General features: G+C 43.8%; 1 protein-coding gene and 1 long non-coding RNA gene across 3 annotated transcripts in view; one reads left to right on the top strand and one right to left on the bottom strand.

The window, feature by feature from the left end:
* Window positions 1-18,491, top strand: part of TNFRSF19 (TNF receptor superfamily member 19) — a 91,354-nt gene extending 72,863 nt beyond the window's left edge. For both annotated transcript variants that reach the window (XM_081551069.1, XM_081551068.1), the window contains exons 6-10: window positions 7,943-8,107; window positions 8,553-8,678; window positions 11,772-11,874; window positions 12,961-13,366; window positions 15,411-18,491. In XM_081551069.1, coding sequence (XP_081407195.1) covers window positions 7,943-8,107; window positions 8,553-8,678; window positions 11,772-11,874; window positions 12,961-13,366; window positions 15,411-15,497 — 887 coding nt within the window. In that variant the 3' untranslated portion in view covers window positions 15,498-18,491. The remainder of the gene's footprint in view (window positions 1-7,942; window positions 8,108-8,552; window positions 8,679-11,771; window positions 11,875-12,960; window positions 13,367-15,410) is intronic.
* On the bottom strand, window positions 10,375-14,757 carry LOC145530170 (uncharacterized). The gene is made up of 2 exons (XR_014071508.1): window positions 14,194-14,757; window positions 10,375-13,884 (listed from the first exon to the last, which is right to left on the bottom strand). It is a non-coding gene; the product is annotated as an uncharacterized LOC145530170 (long non-coding RNA).
* Window positions 18,492-19,371: the final 880 nt, after the last annotated feature.

The raw sequence follows: 19,371 nt of genomic DNA, 5'->3' as shown, positions 1-19,371 counted from the left end.
GTCCACCACCCTTCCCCTCTTCAGCTTCAAGAAGAACAGTTTGCATTTTTTCATGGTTTCCTCCCAACATCCATGGTAAAGGCTGAGAATAGCAATAGGGCAGTGGTGGGCAGACAGCCCAGAGGGAAACAGAAGTTGATGGAGGCAGCATGGCAGCTGGAGCGAGGGCTCAGAGGTCCTCCATGGGGGTCTCCCGCTCTCCTGCTCTCAGTAACCTGGGGAACCACCATCCCATAGTCTCATAATCAGGGACCCATCCTTACGTCGTGGGGTACCCTGGGTTTCTTTGGTTCCATAGCCTTGCGGCTTTTATGTATTGCTTTATTTATCCTCGGTGATTCACCCAACTTGAGCAATTGGGAAGCAGAGACACAAAAGTTTACTTCTCAGAAGCCGGCTCTGCTTATAATAGAACTATATTTATGAATCATCTGCATTAGTATTAAAAGAAAGCAGAGTGGAGGCCGCCTCGGGGTTCTGCCTTGATTCACTTGAGTTTAAATCATGAAAGGACTAGTAACTGGGGCAGTGCCCGAGAGGGAACTTAAAAGAAGGAATCAAGCTCAGAAGTTCTGTGTTTATAAACAGATGTTACAGCATTGCTCAACAAAGGAAAAATGTTTGCCTAGCCGTACTGTTTTTGATATGCTCTTAAGTTCAAAAAGGAAAATAAATTTTTTAAAAAAGTTTAGGGCATTAGCTTGGAAACTCAGCACTCAGAGCATGTTTGAAAAGCAGCCTGACACGATGAACTTTTGGTTTTGCTTGCACACAACTGGCTGCCCCAGATACAGTTGTAAGAAGGTGGTCTGGCCAGTGCTTACCAGGCTCCGATTCTGGTAAACAGAGACATCAAGTTGAATAGTTTTGGCTAAACTTCAAAAGTAAGGTCAGAATGATTCCTTTTTTAAAAAGAAAAAGATACAAATCCTCATATAATCCTTCTACCATTCATTTGAAAAATGATGCTTTCTTAATTCAAATAATCTTGCTTCTTGATGAATAAAATCTTGCTTATATCTTGATTACTGTTTTGTTGTAAACTCCTGTTGAGCTTTGCTCCTCTTATTTTACTTAGTGATATTGTATTTCAAAATCACATTTTAGTTTCATTTTAATCAGATGGTTTGTTTTTCTGATCTTGAGTTGTATGAAAGTGAAAGTGTTAGCTGCTCAGTCGTGTTGGACTCTTTGCAACCCCACAGACTGTAACCCACCAGGCTCATCTGTTCATGGGGATCCTCCAGGCAAGAATACTGGAGTAGGTTGCCATGCCCTTCTCCAGGGGATCTTCCTGACCCAGGAATGGAACCCCATTCTCCTGCACTGCAGGCAGATTCTTTACTGTCTGAGCCACCAGGGAAGCCCATATTTAAGGAACCATTGCCAAATCCAAGGTCATGAAGATTTTACCCTATGTTTTCTCATTTTTAAGGTAGAGTTTAGAGTGTCTATATTGATTAAGGCACATTTAAGAGAAGACTCTTGAGAGTCCCTTGGACTGCAAGGAGATCAAACCAGTCAATCCTAAAGGGAATCAACCCTGAATATTCATTGGAAGGACTGATGCTGAAGCTGAAGTGCTAATCCTTCGGCCACCGATGCGAAGAGCCAGCTTATCAGAAAAGACCTTGATGCTGGGAAAGACTGAAGGCAAAAGGAGAAAGTGGCGGCAGAGGATGAGATGGTTAGATAGCATCAGTGACTCAATGGACATGAACTTGAGTCAACTCCAGGAGATAGTGGAGGACAAGGAAGCCTGGGGTGCTGCAGTCCATGGGGTTGCAGAGTCAGACACGACTTAGCGACTGAAGAACAACAACAAAAGGGAATAATATTTTAAGTAATTTTGAATGTTGCCTCTCTTCATCTTGTACATGCCACTCCAGCACATTTAATATTGGTATTCATTATGCTCTTCAAGCCAGTCAAACTTGGGATCCCCAACATTTCTGTGTCAGTAATGTAAGGTATGAAATTAGCAGATTCAGTGAAGACCTGCTGCATCCTCACCACACTGTGCGTTTAGATGCCATTTGGATTGGGTTTACAGGATGGGAAGTGGCGATGATTCCTGGCCTGAGTCCCCTAACAGCAGAGATGTGGAAGGGAGGAGGAGATCCCCAGGAGACCGGCTGTTGACTGCAGACCGCTGCCACTGGCCTTGTAGTGGCATTGGCGGGACTGGGGGCAGCTGTGGTGTCCTGGGAGGAGGACCTGAGAGTTCTCAAGTTGTCTGATTTGAACAAATCTGCCTCGGTGGGAGAAACACCAGCAGCAGCCCAGTCCAAGCCTGGCCACCACCACTCTGCCCACACCTGCCCCAAGGGCACGCGGCACATCTGCTGGGTGTGCGGAGAACCGCTGGCTCAGGGTGGGCACTGGCAAGGACGCCTACTAGTGTATTGAGTGCTTTTATCATAAAAGGACGTTGGGTTTGGTCAAGCGCTTTTTAAGCCTTGTTGTCCCCCTCTGGGCCCATTGTTGTTTAGTTGCTTAGTCATGTCCGACTCTGTGACCCCATAGACTGTAGCCCACCAGGCTCCTCTGTCCATGGGATTCTCCAGGCAAGAATCCTGGAGTGGGTTGCCATTTCCTTCTCCAGGTGATCTTCTCGACCCAGGGATTGCACGGTGGATTCTTTACCTTCTAAGCCACCAGGGAAGCCCTTTTAAAGCATAATTGAGGTGATTAGTGTCTTTTTTTGTCCCTTTCATTTTTTTTTTATCATGGGTTACATTAATTTTGGTATGATTCATCATCATTGCCTTCCTGGGATGAATCTCACTTGGCTGTGATGTATAATCCTTGAATATGCACTGACTTTCATTTGGTACTTTTTTGTTGAGGGTTTTTGCATCTGTACTTGTCAGGGATCTTGATCTGTAGTTTTCTCCCCTTATAGTGCCTTTTTCTGGCTTTGGTATCAGGATAATATTAGCCTCATAGAAAAAGTTAGGATGTATTCTTTCTTTTTCATTTTTTGCAAAAGTTTGAGAAGGATTGGTATTAATTTTTCTTGAAATATTTGGCAGAATTCACAAGAAGGCATCTGGTTCTGGGCTTTCCTTTGTCAGGAGGTTTTTAATGACTGAGTCCATCTCTTTGTTGTGGTCTGTTTTCATTTTCTATCTCTTCTGTGTCAGTTTCATTGTTTTGTGTATTTCTAAGAATGTCTTTTCTACCTAGTTTATCCAATTTGTGGTACCTTTGTTCATGGTGTTCTCTTACAACCTTTTTATTTCTGTAAAGTCCATAGCAATGTCTGCTCTTTCATTTCTGATTTTACTTACTTGAGTCTTCTCCCTTTTCTCCTCTGTCAATCTAAGTTTTGGCAATTTTGTTGATCTTTTCAAAGAACCAGCTTTCGGTTTTATTGCTTCTCTCTATTGTTCTCTCTATTTATTTGTCTCTGTGCTAATCTTCATCATTTCCTTCCATCTGCTAGTTTTTAGTTTACTTTACTCTTATTTTTCTAATGTAATAAAGTTAAACATTAGGTTGTCGATTTTAGATCTTTTTAGTATAGACATTTACTGCTATAAATTTCCCTCTAAACACCGCTTTTGCTGTATCCCATAAGTTTTGATATTTTGTTTTTTATTCTCATTCATCTCAAAGTGTTTTCTGATTTCCTTTGTGATTTCTTCTTTGACCCATTGGTTATTTAAGAGTAGATTGTTTATCTTCTGCATATCTTTGAACTTGCCAGTTTTCCTTCTGTTACTGATTTCTAGTTTAATTCAATTGTGGTTGGAAAAGATACTTTGTATGATTTTAGTCTTTTTAAAGAAGAATATATATTCTGCAGTTGTTGAGTACTTCCTATTATTCTTAGAATAGAATTCAAGCTCCTCACTATGGTTTAAATTCCTACAAGTACTGATCCTGACTAGCTTCTCTGGCACTGTCTCCCTCCACTCTTCTCTTGGTTTGCTCAGGAATTGTTTTTTTTTTTCCTGACTTATTAATTAACGTAATGCTCTAGTGTAATAACATTAAGTATGTGAGTGACTGATGAACATAATGCCTTAGTGAAAGAACACTAATGTATACCTTTTGATAGCATGTGGAGCCATTGTGTGTATCTTTGTGAAAAGTTTAAAAGTGTATGGAGAAAGATTGAACATGAATGTTCATAGCAACATTATTCACAACAGCCAAAAGGTGGAGACAGCTCAGATGTCCACCATCTGATGAACAAATAAAACATGGTCCATCCATACAATGGAATGTTATTCAGTCATAAAAAGGAATGAAGTTCTGCTGCATGCTGACATAGATGACCTCGAAAACTTTCTGCTAAGTGAAAGAAGACAGACACGAAAGGTCATGTAATATTTTATGGTTCCTTTTATAGGAAATATCCAGAATAGGCAAATTCAGACACAAAGCAAATTAGTGCTTGCCAGGATGTGGTGGTGGGGAAATCGGGGATGGGGCATGACTGCTTCATGGGCTGGGGGTTTCCCCTCTAGTGGTGATGGTTACATAACATTGTGAATGTACTCAGTGTCACTAAGGGTAAATTTTATGTTATGTATATTTCACCACAATGAAAAATCAATCCAGTTTAAAATCTTTTTTTTTTTCCTGTGCAAAAGAAAGCTCTCATTTTCAAATAATGTTTATTATCAGTATTGAAAAACAAACCACGTTGTTCAAAGACCAAAGTTTAAAATGAAAAATAAGTAAAATGATTAAGACTCACTCTTTTACATGATATTACATACAGTGTCAGAGAGCTTGGTATAAAATGGACTTAAAAAAATCCAACTATTTTGTTTATTGGCAGACTGTTCTGTGGTACATCTGGAATTCATATGTTGAGTGTTACCGTAGATATTTTTGTTTAACCAGTTTGGATGAACAAGATAAAGTTTACACTCCAGGCCTGTATCCTTGCCTCAGTTAAGATTGCAAATGCTCTTTGTTAATATATTTTTTAATTAAAGAACATAGCTAGAAATCAATCCATCATGTTTTGGTCTTGTTACACAGTTACTCAACATGAGTTTTCTTGGTGGTGGTGGTGGTGGTGATGAAAGAGCACAGAAAATAATGAATTGATTTATTGTTTACTTGAAAAAAATATGAAAGTCAAAGATAAATATGTTACTGAAAATTATTAGAGAATGTCTGTTTATCTTCCAGAACTAATTGTCACTTGAATTATTCATGACAAAACATGGCCATCAACAAGTGAAAATGTTCGCATCTCCGATTATGTTGGAGCTTCCAGGTCACATAGCATGCAACCTGATGTTTTATTTTCTTCTGTGAACCCTGATGAAAACACAAGGTGTTAGTGAAATCTTAAACATGGAAGCCCAGACAGAAAGCATAATTAGTTCATATATGACAGTTCATATCCTTCCCTACTCTGTTTAATACTCATCTAGTTATACTATATAGACCTTAACAAGAATGTTTAAAAAATAAATTTTAAGAGTCATATGTTCTTTTTCACTGCGATAAAAGCAATGGCCTCTTTAATGTTGGGGGTAAGAGAGGTTGGACATGTGAAGTTCTGTTTGTGTTTTAAATTAGGTCAAGTCGTATTGTATATGTTAGCTAATTAACTAGAATTTACTGGTCTGTACAAAATTTGAATAATAGTCCTTCACACTCTTGTTTTGTTGTTTTTCTCTAAACAATACTGTTGGAATGTTGGGAGGAATATAGCATAATTTTTTTTTAAGAGCGTATATTTTAGAGTTGGACAGATCAGGCCTAAATCTTGATTCAACCGCCTGATGGTTGTTTAAGTGAAAACTCGTTTCTAGATTTGTAGAGACACCTTCATCTGTAAGACCCTTGCTGTGGAGGATTGTCATGAGATTTTGAAGGTGGGCGACATGGGGCCAGTCCTCCGCAGGTATTTGGTGTGTGGTCTCTGTGATAACATTGATGGTAATTTGGATGACTTTCTACCAAAAATATTCAAGGTCTCCTGTTGTTAGCAGATCTCTAAATAATCTCGTCATTTTTTCCACCCCCCTGTGTGGTCTTACGGAGAGCTCAAATTGTTTAGTTGTGTCTGACTCTTTGGGCTTCCCAGGTGGCGCTAGTGGTAAGAAACCTGCCTGCCAATGCAAGCGACATTAGAGATGAGGGTTCGATCCCTGGTTCGGAAAGATCCCCTGGAGGAGGTCATGGCAACCCACTCCAGTATTCTTGCCTGGAGAATCCCATGGACAGAGGAGCCTGGCCGACTTTTCTAGCTTCTTTGGTTAATTCACAACGGACATGAGTTTGAGCAAACTCCAGGAGACAGTGAAGGATAGGGAGGCCTGGTGCACTGCAGTCCATGGGGTCACAGAGTCAGACACGACTTAGTGACTGAACAACAACTGGACAGGTGGTCCACTCGAGAGAATCTGAAGGCCAGGGTCTAGTTCTTAAGCTGTCTCATTTTGATGACAGATTTGCCAAAGCCTAGTGTCAACTGGAGATTGGTTACTTGATGGAAAATTTAAGCTACAGGGCCCAGTCTCACTCTGAAGTAAACCATTTTCTCACAAACATGAATCAACCTCACGGTTTGGTTGCAATAAGCAATACTCAAGTTTCCCAAGTTACTTACCATTCATTGTAGCCCACCGTTTTACCTGCATTAGACATACATTCCTATTTGTGTGTTTATTTGTCACTGTTTACACAGCTGTGTTTGTTTATGTTCATACATCCTCTCGTGAATTTTCCCGCTTATGGAGGCTGTTTCGGATTTAGGTTTCATCTCTATCAGGTCTGGGGTATGATCTTTTTAACTTGATGTGTGGTGAATATCTAATGTGTGCTGTTTGATTATGACATTATGTCCGCATAACTAGAAGCAATATTTTTATGAGTATTAAACATGTTTACCAACAAATATCCTTTAAAAGGTACGATTGGATTATGATTCTTACTCATCCAGGTCCAAGCCATATGCTGTTTGTGCCTTTCCCACTGACAATGAGAAACATGTATCAGGGTGGCCCAGAGTCATGGAGCCCAGACACACCAAGACTCAACATCCCCAAATGATCGTTCTTGTTTTCATTCCGGCTGTCGTGTTTTTATGGCTCAGTAACTCAACCCTGATGTTTCTTTGTGGCTCTGGCCTCAGGGGTCGTGGCCAGAGGAAACCCAGCCACAGTGGGAACCTGACTTTAGGGGTCAGGGTGGGGTGGTCCTGTGTGGCTGGGCACAAGGGAAGGTCCCAGGTGTTCCAGGTGGGCTTTAGTGCCTCGCAGCTCAGATGCTGGTAGCAGCCTGGTGTCTCTAGAGCTGCCGAGTCCATCATGGTCAGTGGTAGCTGCGTGGGTAAACGGGCCCTCAAAATGGGCTCCATCCAGACGGAGATGCGTTGTCAATGTGAGGTCATGGTGGTGTTAGCCTTTTTTTCTCCAAAACGTAGGTGTTGTTCAGTACTGTAATAATGACAGTGTTAAAATAAAGTAATAATAATAATGTTCCCTGTCTCAGAACATGGGGGCCCACGGCGAGGTTGTGAATAATCCAGTTCCTTGTTTGCCCCGAAAGCTGCCTTCCAGAGTACACCTCGGTTCAGCCTGCTTAAAACTGTGGACAGTCTGATTCCAATTTGCAGAATATTAAGTGCTTGCTCTGTGCCCTACACTGCCGGGTGCTGGGGAGACAGGACAAGATGACAGACCCCCATCTGGCAGACGGTCTGGTCCGGTGGGCCTGAGGACATGTGTGTCGAGGTGGCACATGGTTGCTGCCGTGGAAACAGAGGAGAGCTGCAGGTGGAAGTGCAATATTCCAGCCATGGAGGGAGTGTGTGAGCTGCCTAGCACACCTTCCCTCCTCACCCTGGCTTCTGGGGTCTCACTGACGTTGCACGAAGGCCCCTGCAGGGGACCCCACGTGCAGTGTGCGCGTCTGAGTCTCCTGGGTGGTGGAGACATGAGAATTCCGTCCCCGTGGTTTTCAGGTACCAGCAAGGTCAACCTGGTGAGGATCCCGTCCACGGCCTCCAGCCCGCGGGACACGGCCCTGGCGGCCGTCATCTGCAGCGCCCTGGCCACCGTGCTGCTGGCCCTGCTCGTCCTCTGCGTCATCTACTGTAAGCGGCAGTTCGTGGAGAAGAAGCCGAGCTGTAAGTCCTGAGCACTTGCTGTGTCTTGGCATCCTGCCGAAGGGTGTTGATCATCATCATTGTCCTCCCAGTGTCCAACGAGGACCTGAGAGGAGCATCTGGCTGCTGCCACGGGGACAGGGAACACGTGCAAGGGGAGGCGCTGAGGGCGAGGCCGAAGGGCAGCATCATCTCACGGGGGCCTGAGGAGGCAGGGCCGCCCCCACCCTCCACAGAAACACAGTTCGTTCTAAGTTCTGGCAACACAAGGGCCCCCCATCTCGAGCTTTCTTGACCAATTGTTTTGTTTCTCTGCCTTTTTGTAAGAAGAAGTATTTTTAAATGTGAACCACAGCTGTCCTTTCCTCCCAAACTGCAGAAGCTGGGGTGGTTCTGGTTGCGCTGTGATGTTCCCGGGCTTCCCCTTGGGAGCTTGTCTCACTGACCGAGTTCTCGGCCTCCGCAGGGTCCCTGAGGGCACAGGACCTGCAGTACAACGGCTCTGAGCTGTCCTGTTTTGACAGACCCCGGCTCAGCGCCCCTGCGCCCCACGCCTGCTGTCAGTGCCTGCAGGACTCAGTCCAGACCTGCGGTGAGTTCAGAGCTTGCGGTCCACTAGGAACGCAGGCCCCGAGGCTGCAAAGAGCGCTCCTGCTCTGTTTTCCAGTTAAAGCTAATTGAGTTCAGTCATTCTCCCTCGTCCCCAGAGGTTTGGGGTGTTGTGTGTCTTAAGTATTAATAACAAACAGAAAAGAGGCATCTCATTAAAATTCTAGGATTTCTCAGTAACTTTTAAAACAAGTTCGCCTTCATTTTGGTGTCAATTGATTTAAAGTAATGTGAGCCTTTTGTAGAGGAGGGTTGTCTGTCTCCTTTCTTGTCTGATGGGTTCAAAGTGAACCTGCACATGCCTGTCTTAGTGTCTTTATGGATTTCTTTTTCTTTTAACTAATTTATTTATTTATTTTTGACTGTGCTGGGTCTTGGTTGCTGCATGGACTTTTCCCTGGTTGTGGCGAGTGAGGGTTACTCTCTCTTTGTGGTGTGCGGGCTTCTCATTGCAGTGGCTTCTCTTGTTGTGAAGCAATGACTCTATGACTCATGGGCTTCAGAAGTTGGGGCCCCTGGGCTCTAGAGCACAAGCTTAGTAGTTGGGGCGCACGGGCTTAGTTGCTCCGTGGCATGTGGGATCTTCCCAGACCAAGGATCAAACCCATCTCTCCTGCATTGACAGGCGATTCTTTACCACTGAGCCACCAGGGAAGCCCTGGATTTCTTACAGAAGAGGGAGGAGGGAGACCTGTGACAGGATTTTCCACAAACCATTGTTGCCTCTGGGATTATTGACAGGGATTGAAGTTCAGGGAAGTCCAGGCAGACCCCAGAGACACTGGGGTTTGGTTCCAGACCATTGCAGTAAAGAGAATATTGCAATAAAGTGAGTCACGGGACATTCTGGGTTCCCCAGTGCATATAACATTATCTTTATGCTATAGTGTAGTATATTAAGTGTGCAATAGCATCATGTCCTAAAAAATAACTTATAAACCTTAATTTAAAAATAATTTATTGCTGAAAAATGCTAACCATCATCTGAGCCTTCAATGAGTCATACTACAGTTGTCACATCAAGGTCCCCTGAGCACAGACCATCATAACAAATATAATAATAATGAAAAAGATTGAAATACTGTGAGAATTACCAAAATGGGACACAGAGACACAGAGTGAGCAGATGCTGTAGGAAAAATAGTGCCCCTAAATCGTGAAACATTGGGCGGCCACAGACCTGCACTTTGGGAAAAAGCAGTAATTGTCAGGCACGATACAGCCAGGTCTGCCTGTAACTCAGGTGGACTAAGGTTTCTAACATGGGCAAAAGTCAGCAAAGGAACACTACCTTACGCTTACCTTCCTGCCCCATCCCCACGATCTCACCTCCTCGGCAGGGCATAATCAAGGTGGCTGCAGCCCTTCCAGAAGCCTGCCCTCTGCCCGCTCCATCCTCACCTGTGTGTCTCCCGCACCTGTGGACGCAGCACCTGGTGTGTCGTCTCCTGTAACCATCCATGAGGTTCAGTGTTTCCCAATTCGATGGCTGATCCTCTCAGAACTGTCTGATCTTTCATTACAAGACATCGAAGAGTTCAGCTTTTCAATGTAATATTTGATATGGGAAATAAGGCATTTTTAGCACAATTCCTTCTCCGCTGACCATTACTATCTGCATTTATTAGCTGACTTCCTAGGTAAGCAAGAACTTCCTTTCTTCTCCATTTATTCTTTCCTTTAATTACCGTGGACGCAGTGTCCCTGATAAAGAGGTGACGGTCCTTTGTGATCATTATTTATTTTGAGGCTCAGATTTTCCCAGGTTTGGCCAGAGGGAGTCCCTTCACCCTGCTCAGGCGTCATTTGGACATAGCTTCATTATCCTTTTAGCTTCTCTCTTATTTTCTGGCTCAGAAAGAAGTTCCAGGCTCATCTTGTATTTCCCAGCTGGAGCCCTAGAACCAGCCATTTCTACAGGGAATGGCGGTGCCTTTCTTTGAATAAATTTGAAATGTCCCACAGTGAGGGTGACTTGCTGAAATGACTGGCAGTGGATCCAGGCGAGTCCCCGCGATTGTGGCCGCGTGAGACGAGGGCTGCTTCCGGACAGAATCGGCTGCAGGCCGGGTGGCCATCCCTCTCAACTTGGCTTGCTGCTGCATCTCAGTGGTTAACTTGCATTTTTAAAAGGGAAATGGTTTCAGCATCTTTTTTTTCTTTTGATAAAAGAACAGAAATAATTCATCATGGAAACTTTGGATGTGTGTGTGTTTGTGTATTAATATATAATTTCCTCAAACCTTTTCTCTGTATATTAATATGTGTGTCTTTGCATTTGTCAGTATGCTTTACTGTATTTATGGTTTATAAAATCAGATTTACTATGTCTGTATACATAGAGAGAGGAGTCTAGAAGGCTATTCAGAAATGTGGATGGTGTTTTGCAGTGTATAGAATTGGGAAAGATTTATTTTTCAATTTCTGATCTAATCTCTCTATTTTTAAATTAAAGTTTGTCTTCAGTGAATGTGTATTGTCTTTGTAACCAAAAATAATATACATACTGCTTCAGTGAACAGAGTAGTTAGTAAAGCTGTATGCACATAGTTATTTCTTAAGCTACGTCCCTGGCAGTGAAAAACAAAGTATGAGTGTGTGTTAAATTAAAGGCTGTGTACATTCGTGTTCTGCCCAGCATCATCCTGCCTGCTCGCAGAAACACTGTCCTTCCTGCCCTCATCAGCCGTGTATGAAAGACTCATTTCATGTCCCCTCTCTTTGTGCATGCCTTTTCAGCGTTATTTTCATTGCAGTGAAATTGACATCACATTAAGTTTACCGTTTTAACCATTTCCCAGTGAGCAGTTTGGGGACGTTCAGCACATTCACCACCACCATCCCCAGAACGCTGTCCTGACCCCACACAGGAAACCCCCATCTTCCTACCTCCAGCCCCTGGGGACCACCCTCCTGCTGCCCATCTCCAGGTCCTTCCTAGAAGTGGTTCATCATTTTTTAAGATAAAAGAGAAAAAAATTAAACCTCATGGCCCCTCAGAAATCACCTAAAGGGGAACAGCTAAATGTTCAAGTGCAGTGTTGCCGCGATGTAATAAGCCCTCCGACTTTCCTAGGGCCCGTCCATCTTGTCCCATCCGGGTGCTGTGGTGGGGCCTGCGGCGTCGGCCGGGACACTCCTGGTTGTCGGGGGCACTGCAAGGCCACCCTTCAGGACAGGTAAGTGGGTGAGTCTTTCTAAAATGTTTCTTTATTTAATTGCTTGGCAGTGCTGGGTCTTAGTTGCAACACATGGGATCTAGTTCCCTGGTCAGGGATCAAACCCAGGCCTCCGGCATTGGGAGCTCGGAGCCCTAGCCACTCCTCCACCAGGGAAATCCCAAAGTAGGTGTTTTTAATCAATATAATTTCATATTTCCTTGTGCAAATATACATCCTACTTATTTACATTTCATGTGAAACTATGGGGACATCACTTTCTTAGTATTATTAGTGACATTCTGGACATTTTAGAGAGTGGGAACTTTGGAAAGAATTAGATAAGTCTCTCAGGGTTACTGAGAGCCAATGCAACATTCTTTATACTGTATATCCCGCTAATTTTATTTTTGCCTTATATTCATGATTTGTAACACTTTTGTCATCTGTAAGTAATTTTTAGTATGCCACATACCCAGAGAATTTTAGAATAGCAGTCAAACTCAGTGAAGACCTAGGACACTCCATATTTTAGATGTTGGATTAAGTACAAATATAAGGAAATGTCAACCCTCTCCAGTATTCTTGCCTGGAGCATTCCATGGACACAGGATCCTGGTAGGCTGTACTCCTCAGGGTCACAAGAATTGGACATGATTGAGCGATCAACACATATTGATTAGAAGTAGGTATAAAAATTCAATTTTATAATAAATGGAATAATTTAACTTATTGTACTGAAGCAAGTTTATAAAAAAGGAGGCACGAGAATTCTGACTTAATAAAATGCTGTTTATTTCACCTTGTTGTTCATGCTTAGTCATGTCCGACTCTTTGCGACCCCATGGACTGCAGCACGCCAGGCTTCCCCGTCCTTCACCATCTCCTAAAGTTTACTCAAACTTATGTCCATTGAGTCGGTGATGCCATCCAACCATCTCATCCTCTGTCGTCCCCTTCTCCTCTTGCCACCAGTTTTTCCCAGCATCAAGGTCTTTTCCAATGAGTTTATTTCACCTAGAAAACTTGAAAGCATAGCTGGAGTGTTGCTTTATAGTAGGTTTTTCTCCTGATAGAGTACTTATATGCTTTCGAACATGTGTCCAGAAACACAGGTCCAGCGGGGGATGCGATTCCCACTTTCTTTGGGTCCCTGTCGAGGTCCCTCTGTGGCGAGTTCTCGGATGCCTGGCCTCTGATGCAGAATCCCGGTGGTGGTGACGACGTCTCCTCCTGTGACTCCTGCCCTGAGCTCCCTGGAGAAGATGCTCGCTCTCTCGAGCCAGAGAGCACAAGCTTGGCCTCCCTGGACTCAGACAGCAGTCGGGGTCTGGTCAACGGAGCGGGGCCAGTTCTAGCTCATCCGGAGACCTTTACAGACACTACTGATTTGTCGAGACTCAGCAACGTGCTGCCAGAGCCTGTGCAGGCTCAGGTCGTGCTCACTCCTGGAAACCAGCTGGATCAGGGGCGAGGAGATGCCCCATACCTGACCACACAGCCACCCGTCCAGGTGAGGCCCCCCCAGTGGTGGATCTCGGGATGGGTGCAGTACTGACTCAGGCACGCCCAGAGGGAACCAAGCTCTGACCCCAGAAGATGTGGGGGACCCTGGGGAGAAGGTCTTTCCATCCTTAATACCTTCTTATGTGTTATAGGAGAGTATGTTTACATTAAATTTCAGGAGTTTTTTTTTTTTGTACTAACAACCCCACCCCTTTGAAAATAATTTATTTCTATTTTATTTTCAATGAAACTTTGAATTCCTACCCAGACACTCATTTATATTTTAACCTCTATTTACTCTTTTTTCCCCAGCTTTATGGAGATAGAATTGACACATAACATTGTACAAGTTAAAAGGTGTGCAGTGTGCTGATTTGATTTATTGCCAAGTACATCCTGGCACGTCCCAGTTGGCTGCTCATGTGGTAAAGAATCCACCAACCAGTGCAGGAGACGTGGGTTTGATCCCTGAGTTAGGAAGATCCCCTGGGGGAGGAAATGGCAGCCTACTCCAGTTATTCTTGCCTGGAGAATTCCATGGACAGAGGAGCCTGGATAGCTACAGTCCACAGAGTCACAAAGAGTTGGACACAACTAAGCACGCAAGAAATTAAAAAAAAAAAATTCAGATTTCTAACTTGTGATGCATTTGTTCCCTAAAATGTATTTTTACGCAATAGTCTTCTTGTGGGTGGTTTAAGCCACCCAGAGTCTGGCAGTGATAGTTACGGTGGTGGTGGTTTAGTTGCTCAGTCGTGTCTGACTCTTGCAACTCTTGCATGGACTGTAGTCCACCAGGCTCCTCTGTCCATGGGATTCTCCAGGCAAGAATACTGGAGTGGGTTGCTGTCTCCTTCTCCAGGCAGTTACGGTTCAGGATAAAGCAAGTAGGAATGAGTGGCTTCCTTAGTCTGTGTGACTCAAATTTAGTCAAATTTTCCCTCAACACACCTCTCCAGAAGGGAAGAGGACTAAGATATTGAGACATCACTTGCAAAGTCGTTTGGGGAATGAAATAGCCTGTTCGATTATAGGAAAAGCTTTTGTGGGTGTTTTTTAACAAACATTTTAAATGTCAGCATGAAATATGGGAGGAATAGTAGAAAAGATATGAGATGACCTAGGTTCTAGTTTCTCAATCTATTAAAATTTTCTTTTTTTTCTCTCTATTGACCAATTAAGTATAATTTGCCTTCCATAGTAGCATTAACATGGTTGGTATTATCGTATCAGTTGATCAACATATTTGACAAAATGATCTTATTATTGAGAGAACCTCAGAAATTTCTATTTCGAGATAATCTGCTTAGACTTATGAAAAAAATTTTACCGTAGATGTATCTGATATATCATCAACGCCAAATTAGTAGTAAGTTGATGAAAAGTGACTGCAGAAATGAGGGTTTCATGCACATATGACAATATGCAGTGGCCAGACCTCAGCCCCTCCCAAAGTGAGGTCACTGCCCTTTTGTGACACGGGTCACACCTAAAGGCTGCTCTCTGCCAATGATGTTTGCCCTGTGATGTGTGTAAGTGTTCCAGGGAGGTCATTTATGAAAGAAATCTCCTTCCCAAACTCTTTCTAAGCTTTCTCCAATAGTATCACAGAAGTTTTAAACTCAAAGACCAAGAATGGCACTAATCATTAACCATCTTTGTTCTTTTAAAGAATAGACTAACAAATCCTAAAATCTTTGCCTGTAGTTGCTTTAAAGAAGCGCAACACAGAACCAGGCTTTAAATGTTTGACGGGTTGAAAATCAGCAGAAGAATTGTCCATTGATATAGTTTGTTGGGGTTCATTTCCATCTTTTAAGGACAGTTGCCCAGATGGAGTGAATGGGTTGTTAGGAAGTCTTTATTTTTATTCCCCGAGTACATGAGTGCCTGACATTGGGACACCGTAACAGGAGCTTCTTGTCCATATGTAATTAAATTCACGTGCACCATTAGGAAAAGTGAAGCGCCGTCCACCTTCACAGTCACAGTGCAGTGGCTTCAGTTCGTGAGGTGCTGTGTTCAGAGCTCTCCTTGTGTCACCATTTCAGGGGGACGACTTGCTTCTTTCTTCAGTGAAGTGTCCAGCGGAGCCTGCTTCTGGACTCAGTGCCGTCTGCACCTCGCATGGCTTCTGAGGAAAAAAGTGAATCTGAACTGAACTGATGTCATTTTAAGCTTCTGAGCCAGGCCCGCCGTGAGCCGAAACCTCAAGGAATGGAGCCTCCAAGCTTTGCGTCTTTTCCGCACAAGAAGCGTCTGAGCAGGAAGCCAAATTCAGAGACACAGTGGGCCGGGTTTGCAGCCTCTGAGCTTAGGGGTATAACGAGAAGCAGAAACATAGTCATGCTTCTTTTCGTGGTGGATGTGGTGGTTTGACGAGACTGAAGGCCCAGAGTATAACTTTTCATTCACACTTTCTGGAAGTACTTTCACATCTCCTACTAAAAATCAATGTCAGACCGGTTACCTAGTTTTTACGTAGGATGGGTTCACAGGTGAGTGTTTCACTGGGTACTGGAGGTCACCTTTTCATCATCTGAATAATCAGCGTGGGAGGTTAGAATTGACCTCACATGGCCTGCCTGAGTCTTGGCTTATCAGATGGTGGCCTGGGAATCAGAAGAGATCAAATCTTAGAGAATCAACATTTCTCCATCAGCCACTGTCTCATCAACCCCAGCTGAGTTAGTGACCAGAGGGGCCTGAGTTAGCGAATGTGGTTGGGAAGGGGCTACCCAACCCCTCCCCCGAGTTAAAAGCTCCGTAATCCTCATCCTAGATTAGCAGATTTCCTTGAAAATCCACTAATATGGAAGCATTTGTTACTTCTGTCCCTGGGACCGAGCTCAAAAGATCCAGATTTTCCCTTCTATAGAAAAATGGTATTTATAATAATCTTTTATTTGCATCGTGTTTTATAATAAAGGCTTTAGAAATGCCAGCACATGGTGTGTCCATGCTACTGAAACACGATGCCAGGTGAGTAGTCTTAGGAGACGACTCTGAGTGTTAGGACCAGGAGAACAAGCACAGTGAGGCGGACGGATTGTAACCGCTGTCGTGTTGTCTGATCAGCACATTACAGGGCTCCCTCCAATCTCCTAAGCTTGGTCAGCACAGCAGTTTCCACCGCAGCCCAGCGATGCTGGATTGAAGAGTCCAGTGCTTCTACGAAGGTGATCCACCCCTGCCACCTTAGTGTTTACATGCTAGAATTAGCTCTACAGCTAAGACAGAAACAGCTCAGTTGTGAACCAGGGGAAGGATGGCTCCTGAGCTCTTCATCTCTGCATCCTGGAGAGGAATTTTGAGCAGGATTTCTTTCTTTTCCTACCACGTTCATAATCAGTCCTGGCTGTTGCCTTTTAAGTGATGACTATTAGCTTTGTTCCATTTGCACTTAAAAAAGACATAAACTTTCAAACATCCATGCATTAGAGAATGCTCACATATTTTGTTTCCGAGTTGCTCCTCCGAAATCAGTGTCTTCTCTTGACCTTCCAAGTGAGCATTGGAGGCAGTTGCCAGTGGTCCAGTGGTTAGGATTCATCACCTTCACCACCAAGGGTCCGGGTTCAATCCCTGGTCAGGGAACTAACATCCCACAAGCCACATGATACGGCCAAGAAAAAAAAAGTTTGAAGTGAGCATTAGAACTCTGCCTTTCCCAGGACATTGTTACTTCCCTCTTATCACCCCATGCTTTTCTCTCTTGCATTCATGAGCTCTCAAAAGGCCACCTCCTCATGTTCCTCCATCCACAGCTCAGGCTCCCTGCGAGGACACAAGCTCACCTGGGTTTGGTGTGTTTGTGTGACCTCCATTCCTTGGACTGAAGTAAGAAATTAGAGCATCTCACGGTAACACATAGCCTTTCCCGTCTACCTGGTGCCCAGCCAGAGTTAACTGACCTTCTTTTTTCTCTTCCTTTGTTTTTTAGTCTAAACCAATGCTTCTTAAACTCTGGCATGCACCAGCTCTTCTGAGATGTGCCTTTAGGAAACTCATGCAAAGTACTTAGGATCTGAGCACAAGAGGGCCAGGAAAATGCAGATTTCAGCATAAGTCACATGTGCTGTAGTCTGCAATCCAATCACTTCTGTTACAACAGGGTAGGCCAGGACTGTGTTCCTTTTATAACTAGAGTATATTTTCCATGTGTAGAGCCCTCATTAATGTCAAAGGCAAACATTTGCAGGAGAAAGCTAAGATTGATGGAAAAGAGGCTCTGGCTCCAAATCCTGACACATCACTTTTGATCAACAGAGATGTTGTTGTTGTTTAGTTGCTAAGTCATGTCCGACTCTTTGCGACCCCATGGACTATAGTCCACCAGGCTTCTCTATCCATGGGGATTTCTCCAGGCAAGAATACTGGAGCGGGTTGCTATTTCCTGCTCCAGGGAATCTTCCCAGCCCAGGGATCAAACCTGCGTCTTCTGCATTGGCAGGCAGATTCTTTACCGCTGAGCCACCAGGGACGCCCCAGTAGAGAAAATTAGGGTTACAAATGGATATTATTTGATACAACATTTGAAAAATCCTGGGCTATTTTTATGAAGATGAAGACATTGTACTACCACGTACTATGGGAACAGACAGTGATGTTATATCCTGCGCTCTTTGTAAACACTGGAAAGGACAGTCCAGCCGGCTTCTCATATCATGGGAATATCGGCAGCACTCAGATAAACTCAGCTGCCGGCATGCCAGGAAATCAGCATCAGGTGATAACAGGACTGGGGGTGCAAATCCTTGCTGCTTTCTTCACCACAGAAACTCACCAACAAGGATGAGATGAGGACAGCAACCACAGAAAAGCATGGGTTTTCTGATTTTGTGTATATGGAATATATTTTTCCAATATAGATTTTTATACTTTAGATAACTTGTTCATGTTGCTGTTACCTAGGTCAAGCACTGTTGTCTGTGCTAATAAAAAAAAAAACACAGAAAAGGAAAAATCCCATCATTGCTTTAAGGCAGTCAGCTTGCATCCATTTAGACCTCATCATGACTATTTTGCATACTGGAATTTATGAATTTGTAAATGTTGGTTTTCTTACACAACTAGTTTTGTAAGACCTTTTTTTATTTGTGAATAAAATTGTTACCTTGTATCCTTGTCAACACGTCGGGTGAGAAAATGATGGATGGTGTGAATGCAGCTGTGTTTTCCCTCCTGCTGCCCATGGAGGGGCTCACTAAGATCGTGTCCTCCCCACGACCCCTCTCTGGACCTCTGACCTCTGAGGATTTAGAATCCTCCTGGGTGACCTGGTTACATCTCTCAGGCATGAGGCGGGTCAAGCTACTAAAAAATGTTCTAAGTTACTTGAGAGGCTTTGGTATGAAGATTTTATCATGATCTCTTTTTGGTCCTTCATTTTGTGACACCAAGTGGGAAGGTCTGAAGAAGAAATTCCCCATTCATCCTCTTTGGAGGTCAGCGGGGCTGGGGGGACAAGGGGCTCCCCCAGGGCAGCAGTGGTCACCTGAGAGCCTCTTTGTTCTTGGCTCCTTCCCTTCTCCTTTCTCAGCCTCCTCTTCCTCTCCTTCCTCCCCTCAGTAAAGCTTTGAAAGCTCTTCCTAGATTTTGAGAGGACTTCAGGCTTCCTGAACAAAACATGGATTATTCATTTTTTGAATTTAATTTTTATCTTAGAGTTGATTTATAATGTTGTGTTAGTTTCAGGCATACAGCAAGGTGATTCAGTTATATGTTATTCTTTTTCAGGTTCTTTTCCAAAAAGACAGCTTCCCTGATAGCTCAGTTGGTAAAGGATCTTCCTGCAATGCAGGAGACCCTGGTTCGATCCCTGGGTTGGGAAGATCCCCTGTAGAAGGGAAAGGCTACTCACTCCAGTATTCTGGCCTGGAGAATTCCATGGACTGTATAGTCCATGGGGTGGCAAAGAGTCAGACACGACTGAGCGACTTTCACTTTCCAAAAATAGGTTAAAGTGTCACCATGTTCTCTCAGCTTACTGTTCAGTGTCCCTGTGGACCC

This window comes from Giraffa tippelskirchi, chromosome 12 (genome assembly GCF_054371585.1).
Source record: "Giraffa tippelskirchi isolate mGirTip1 chromosome 12, T2T-mGirTip1v1.2.pri, whole genome shotgun sequence".
NCBI classification, from domain to species: domain Eukaryota; kingdom Metazoa; phylum Chordata; class Mammalia; order Artiodactyla; family Giraffidae; genus Giraffa; species Giraffa tippelskirchi.
This window is presented reverse-complemented; position numbering and strand designations above follow the sequence as displayed.